We start from the raw sequence: 7,764 nt of genomic DNA, 5'->3' as shown, positions 1-7,764 counted from the left end.
TTTTTTGTGCCTTCTTTTCTTCACTATTTTTTCTTTGTTCTTTCATCCCTTCCACCCATCTTCTGTTGTTTTTTTTTTTTTTTTTTTGTAGTAGATTAAACCCAGGAGTGCTCTACCACTGAGCTACATCCCCAGCTCTTTTTATTTTTGATTTTAATCCAGAGTCTCTGCTATGGTTTAGATGTGGTATCCCCCGAAAGCTCACATGTGAGACAATGCAAGAAGGTTTGGAGGAGAAATGATTGGGTTATAGTCTTAGCCTAATTAGTGAGTTGATCCCTAATGGGATTAACTAAAGTGGTAGGGTGTGGCTGGAGGAGGTGGAAATTGGGGCGGGGTTTTGGTGTATATATTTGTATATATTTGCATCTCTGCTTCCTGATCACCATGATATGAGCTGCTTCCCTCTCCCGCCATGATGTTCAGCCACACCTAGAGCCCTGAGGAATGGAGCCTGCCTTCTATGGACTAAGACCTCTGAAACTATAAGCCTTAAAATAAACTCTTCCTCCTCTATAATTGTGCTGGTTGGGTTCTTCAGTCACAGCGGCGAAAAAGCTGACTAAAACAGGCTCACTAATTTCTGAAGCTGGTGTCGAAATTGTGATCCTCCTGTCCCAGCCTCCTCAAGTCGCTGGGATTACAGGTGTGATCCACCATGCCTGACTTCTTCCTTCCTTCTGTTAAGGAAAATTCTCTGGTCTGGAATTGGCAAGGTCAAAGAGGGCACACATTCTCAGACCTATTGATTTTCATTTGTAGAGTGCTCTTTATCCTGACAGCACAAAAATACATATAAATCTTTACAGTATTAATTATGTGCTACTAAATCTGTTCTATGCACTCAGAACACATCAATGTACCAAAAAAAGATTTCTGTTGAGTTTATATTCTATAATCACTTATTGATATATTATGTCCATTAAAAATGAGGTCCAGCTGGTCTTGGTGATGCACACTGTAATCCCAGCACCAGGGGAGGCTGAGGCAGGAGGATCATGAGTTCAAAGCCAGCCTCAGCAAAAGTGAGGTGCTAAGAACTCAGTGAGACCCTGTCTCTAAATAAAATAAGACTGGTAATGTGGCTCTGTGGCCGAGTGCCCCTGAGTTCAATCCCCAGTACCAAAAACAAAAACAAAAAAAAAAAAAAATGAGGTCCAATATGATTTGATTTGCTACCAATACTTAAGAATGCCAAACAATACTTTCACCACTTCCTCATAAAACTTGTCAAATAGAAAACACTAGAGATTCTTTTTTAATAAAGGAAAAGAATGTCTTCAGTTATCTTATGTCCTGCATGGAAAACACTAACCTCTGGATGCTAAGAACTGCCAGCAAGGACATTCTCCTGGGTTGTTGGAAGTGAGACCTGAGAGAGTTTTTATGTTGGAGAGATGTGTCACTGTCCTCCACATGTTCAAGGCACATTTCCCATTCACATGGCTCAGCAAAGTGCAGCTCTCTAATTCTTTGTCTGGAGTCTCCTTCACATCATTCCAAATCAGTTTCGTCTGCCTTCTGCCATCACCATAAGTACTTTGAAAAGTAAGCTGCGGAACTCAACTTGTGGAAACTGGTTTTTACTTATTTTACTTCTTTTCGTTTTTTTCAGTGCCTTTGACAACAATAGGAAAGATTATAAGATTATATTTCTATATTTTAATTAGACATACCACCCCACTGTATTATGACCCCCATAAATAGTGTTGGTGTGAAGATAAACCAAAGCAAAACCAGGAGGTTCAGCATTTGAGACTTTGACATTTAAAACACCTGCATTGCAGAGAGGAAAGGGGGAATGTTAACCACCAAGGGGAGACTGAAGAACCACAGCTCAGCTGCTGTCATTACTAGAAGGGTACAAACTAAGACTCCTCCCCTCCCCAAGAATTCCCTGTGACCAATAAGGAAGTAGAGTGTGACGTGGAAATAGTGAGAAGAGGCTCAGATGAAGAAAACCCACCTTTGTGTATATATGCCACATTTTCTTTTATTCATTCATCCACTGAAGGACATCTAGGTTGGTTCCACAGTCTAGCTATTGTGCTGCTATAAACATGATGTGGCTATGGCCCGGTAGTATGCTACTTTTAAGTCCTTTGGATATAGACTCAGGAGAGAGATCAAATGGTGGTTCCATTCCCAGTTTTCCAAGGAATCTCCATAATGCTTCCCATATTGGCTGCACCAATATGCAGTCCCACCAATAGTGTATGAGTGTACCTTTTTCCCCACGTCCTCACCTACATTTATTGTTGTTTGTCTTCATAAGAGCTGCCATTCTGACTGGGGTGAGATGAAATCTTAGAGTGGTTTTGATTTGCATTTCTCTATTGCTAGAGATGATGAATTTTTTAAATATATTTGTTGATTGATTGTATATCCTTTTCTGAGAACCGTCTGTTCAGGTCCTTGGCCCATTTGATTAGGTTATTTATTATTATTATTATTATTTTGGTGTTTAGCTTTTTGAGTTCTTTATATACCCTAGAGATTAGAGCTCTATCTGATTGTGAGGGGTAAAAATTTGCTCCAAAGATGTAGGCTCTCTATTTGCCTCACAAATGTTTCGGAAGAATGTTGTCTCTGATATAAGGTGATTGACTCATAATGGGGTAGGGAGGGGGAACATGGGAGGAATAGATAAATTCTAGATAGAGCAGAGGGGTGGGAGGGGAAGGGAGGGGGCAGGGGGTTAGCGAGGATGGTAGAATGTGATGGACATCATTATCCAAAGTACATGGGTGGGAAATAGGTGTGACCACAAATAATCTTGAGAAAAATTTATTACAAAAGGAATCAGGGTAGTGGTAACATTGATATGCATTGGACTATATTGTAGAGCCATGTACATAACGATGCACACATTACTATTTGTAAATTGCACATTAATTAGAAGTGAAAAAAGAAATGACAAGTGACATAAATAGATATGGGTACACTCAAAATATCCAGCTGAGTCCCCACAGGAAGTGTAATTGCTTCTTCCTGAGGAAAGTGGGATGAGAATGCCTCCTGGGGAACACCCCCAGGGAGCTCAGATCTCTGTAATTCCCCTCTGGGTCAGGAGCATTGCCCTCTGAAGTCCAGCAGGAACCCTGGTGACTTCATGTTAAAAGTACCAGACTGCACACTGGTCAGCTTTGGTCATCACTTATTCATATGAATGTTAATATTTGTTAGTGCAGGAAGGTCTTCTTTTGACCTGAAGATTCAGTGGGAATCTGCCACATCATCAGAGAAAATGTCCAAAATAAAAATTGCACTGAGTGACCTCAAAATAGCAACCTGTTAGCAAGTTGTTTTGTGTACTTTCCTTTATTTGCTACTTACAAACACAACTCTGTGGACTATGTGGGAAATATCATTTTAAAATCTTTATTTTACAAATAAGGAGAAAGCAATTGAGTCCTCTAAGAACACACAGAGAATGTGTGGTAAATCAATGGCCTGAAACCATACGTATGTCTTTTTCCTGTTTTTTTGCTATCTCAAAGAACTTTGGAACCTTTTGATTGCTATTTGCAATAGAGCTTCTCCAACAGTATCTATGCATTACTCAAAGGAAGAATTTCTGATTTCAAACACACTATTCAGAATTGACTGCCACTCATATTCAAGGATCGAGGTAAGCTTCTATATTCAATATATACTTTTAGTGAAAACTATAGTCCATACAAAAGTAATAATAACATAAATCCTGAGTTTTTTGAGCACAAAGATAAGGGTTTTTGAATGTTTTTCTAAAGCACTTTAGTGAAAATATTATATATATTAAAATTCCATTACTAGAGAGTTTAATGAGATTAATGAAACATTAGCATCCTGCCATCTAAAAGTATTAACAAATTATATAGATGAGGCTTTGGTTAGGTGGGCCTTTGAATTTGTTTACCACCAGATAGCCTCTCATTGAAGTTAACAAATAAACAGAGTAAAATGACCTTTCCTTAAACTAACTGGGCATCTTTGGTCATCAGTGTTAATTTTTTTCATATATGCAGGTCTTCTTCTGTCCTGAAGATTTGATAGGAATCTGCAACCATGGTCGAGGAAAACCTCCAAGATAAAAATTGTAAGACTTTTAGTAAGATTAGAATTTCATTTTAACATCCCCCCAAATCCCATAATCTGATCTTTATATTATTGGCCTATCTGCCCATGTAGACAGTGATGTGGGAAAAAGCAATGGCTTCTGATTAGGAATGAAACAGGGTTTAAATATCAAATCTTGAATCTTCTTCAGACTAGCTTTGAAATTATAGAATATCATATAGAATTCATAAATAATCCATTGCCTTCATTGGCAAATAATAAATTATAAAAATGCCTACTTTACACACACACACACACACACACACACACACACACACAGAGTCACATGCGTATTTATACACAAAGCTCTTTACATATGTTGTGATACTAGAAGTGGTTTGGCAAACATCAGTCCTTATGGTCTAGGTTTGTCAGGCGTAGTTGTAAATGAAGCAGGAGGAGAATAATAGGAAATAGAAGTTGGCAGAAGATGGAGATACTTCTCTTTTTTTTAAAGAGAGAGAGAGAGAATTTTTTAATATTTATTTTTTAGTTTTTGGCGGGCACAACATCTTTGTTGGTATGTGGTGCTGAGGATCGAACCAGGGCCGCACGCATGCCAGGCGAGCGCGCTACCGCTTGAGCCACATCCCCAGCCCCAAAGATGGAGATACTTCTAAAGGCTCAAAATTCAAGTAAAAAGATTTAAAAGTACTGTTGCTATTTTATGAAACATTCAAAGAAAAATTTTCAAGCATAGACTTTCCACCAAAACAGGACTTCAGGCTAAAGGTAATCCAAAAACTATGAATTTTTGACTCTCAAAATGTGCAATTTAATCATGACATGGCAGAAGTGAGAAAGACTCAACTCAGGCTGGAATACAGATTTCAAGGAAAACATTAGGAAAAAGAACAGCTCACATGGAATCAACAGAGCAGCCAATCAGAACGCCAGACCACCAAGGGAGTGCCTGTTACATAAAATCCATGTGACTAGTGTGTGAAAGCCAAAGAGGGAGGTTTTGAGACTTCAGACTGCATCCAAAGCTGAAGCTCCATGTGTTGCCACCCTCATTTCTCAAACCACATACAGGCCAGTGTTCCTTCTGCACAAGAACAGTACAGCTAGCAGCTGGACAGCTGTGCCAAACACATCACATTTCACTCATTTAAGAAAAAAATGGATTGTCTCACAATAACATCTTGAAGGAGGACTAATTATCTTTTTTGCTGTTTTTGTTATTGTAGTAAATTAAAAAAAAAAAACTGGCTCAGGGAAGTTAGGTTAGTAACAGGATTCTGAGCTTTTAAATGTAGGTGGGACATGTGCCTCTGTCCAGAGCCCAGGTTCTGTACCTGATGCTGTGTTCTCTCCTGCCAGAATCATCTATGCTGCTTATACACACCTCTGTGGCCCCAGATTTCTCATCACTCCACTACATACATCTCTCAGCTTATTCACTGTGACATTCCAAATTCTAAGCTTGGACCAATGGAAACATTGAATAATTGTAAATTGCAACTTAATTTTAGATCAATGAACTGGATAACCATTCTGTCAGAGACTAAAGCTTGGTTTACCAGTTAATACTTCTGTAAACATGAATGTATTACTCAACCTCTGGTGTGTCACAATCTAAATGAAAGTAACAACTATTCAACTTAATAAACTTGTGGAGAAACCAGGGAATATAGATGTGAAAGTATCTAGAGTAATTCCTGGCAACATTAGCTGCACAGCAGTCTATGAATTTACTAGGACAGGAAAAGATAAATTGGTTAATTTAATAATTCCAGAATTGTCATGTTGGCTAATTCATTGAATTTTCAAAATTTCAGTTTCCACATATATAAGATTTTTTAAATGGAGAGATGATTTCTGGTGACACTTCGTTCAACATCTTGAAGCTCTATAGATAGTGAATACGCATAATATATTTTAAAACAACTAATAAATTTAATGGTAAGCCTCATGCTTTAGATATGGAGAATACTGTAAAAAATATTATCGTGATGTGTAATTCCTATGGTACAAAAACATGTCAATCTCACTGAAATCTCTACTGCATTTTATGCTCTGTTCCTTCATTCTACTTGCTACAGGGTGTCCCCTGATTCTCACACAACTCTGATGGAGAACAGGACAGAAGTGACAGAGTTCATCCTCCTAGGACTCACCAATGCCCCAGGACTACAAGAGGCCCTCTTTATCATGTTCACCCTCATCTACCTCATCAATGTGTCTGGGAACCTGGGGATGATCCTGTTGATCCTCCTGGACTCCCGTCTCCACACTCCCATGTACTTTTTCCTGGGTAACCTGTCTCTGGTGGACATCTGCTATTCTTCAGCTGTCACTCCCACGGTCTTGGCTGGGCTCCTTCTAGGAGACACAGTTATCTCCTACAATGCGTGTGCTGCTCAGATGTTCTTGTTTGCTGCCTTTGCTACTGCAGAAAATTTCCTCTTGGCCTCGATGGCCTATGACCGCTATGCTGCAGTGTGCAAGCCCCTGCACTACACCACCACCATGACAACAGGTGTATGTGCTTGTCTCACCACAGGCTGCTACCTTGGAGGTTTCCTGAATGCCTCCATCCACACTGGGGACACATTCAGTCTCTCCTTCTGTAAGTCCAATGTGGTCCATGATTTTTTCTGTGATGTTCCAGCAGTCATGGTTCTCTCTTGCTCTGATAGACATGTTTGTGAGATGGTTCTTGTTTATGCAGCCAGCCTGGTGATCTGTTCTGCTCTCCTTGTTATCTTGATATCTTACATGTTCATTTTTCTCACCATCCTAAAGATGCGCTCAGGTGCAGGATACCAGAAGGCTCTGTCCACCTGTGCCTCTCACTTCACTGCAGTCTCCATCTTCTATGGGACTCTTGTCTTCATGTACTTGCAGCCCAGCTCCAGTCACTCCTTGGACACAGACAAAATCGTATCTGTGTTTTATACCATGGTCATCCCCATGTTGAACCCTGTGGTCTACAGCCTCAGGAACAAAGAAGTGAAGAGTGCATTCAAGAAGGTCGTGGAGAAGTTGAAATATTCCCTAGGACTGTGAGCTGAACCTGGTAGCATGCATGGTAATCTAGCTCCATTCCTCTCTGATGTTCTCCAGGCACCCAGTGAGGTTGTAAGACCCACACTCATGTTGAATTCCAGATCTGATACCCTTCACTCTCAAACATTTGTTTTTAAGAGAAAGGAAACAAATGTTGGAAATATAATACCTGAATGAGGTTGGCTAAAAGGAAATATACAATGTTTTTGTTATGCTTGTTAAAAATGATGATTATGGCGAGTTGACTTATTTACTTTCCATATGCATCTCCTCTGTCATATGCGGCTACTAAAATACGTATAAAACGGGGCAAAACAACCCAATAGCACAAGTGCGTCATGCAATTCATGTTGGCAAATACACGAGAGTGGACTTTGTCTAGAGGTAACTGGTTGCTAGTGTTTACTTCGAATAATTTAAATAGTTGGGATATTGAAATATCAATTTATGACTAGTGTTACTTTTTTGATTAGTTGAGTAACTGTTTCAATGTAAATATGTGCTCATCTTATTGGCATATGTTATTGAGAGACACAGAGCTAAAATATCTTAAATGAATTAATATTTCTGCCTTGGCTGAGTCATCTTATAGAACCTATATTTTTGCATTACACCTTTCAAAAGGATAAAATAATCAGATATAAAAGTGAAGAA

General features: G+C 39.2%; 1 protein-coding gene across 1 annotated transcript; it reads left to right on the top strand.

Annotated features, from left to right (window-relative positions):
- Positions 1–6,066: 6,066 nt before the first annotated feature.
- LOC308641154 (olfactory receptor 5B3-like) lies at positions 6,067–7,110 on the top strand (the record flags this gene model as incomplete). Its single annotated transcript, XM_081279464.1, has 1 exon — positions 6,067–7,110. One exon carries the CDS (start codon positions 6,067–6,069, stop codon positions 7,108–7,110), a length of 1,044 nt encoding a protein of 347 aa, XP_081135590.1.
- Positions 7,111–7,764: the final 654 nt, after the last annotated feature.

The sequence above is a fragment of the Spermophilus citellus genome (assembly GCF_964194105.1).
Source record: "Spermophilus citellus genome assembly, chromosome: 2".
Lineage (NCBI taxonomy): Eukaryota > Metazoa > Chordata > Mammalia > Rodentia > Sciuridae > Spermophilus > Spermophilus citellus.
Note: the sequence above shows the minus strand (reverse complement) of the source record. Positions and strands in the feature narration are given on the sequence as shown.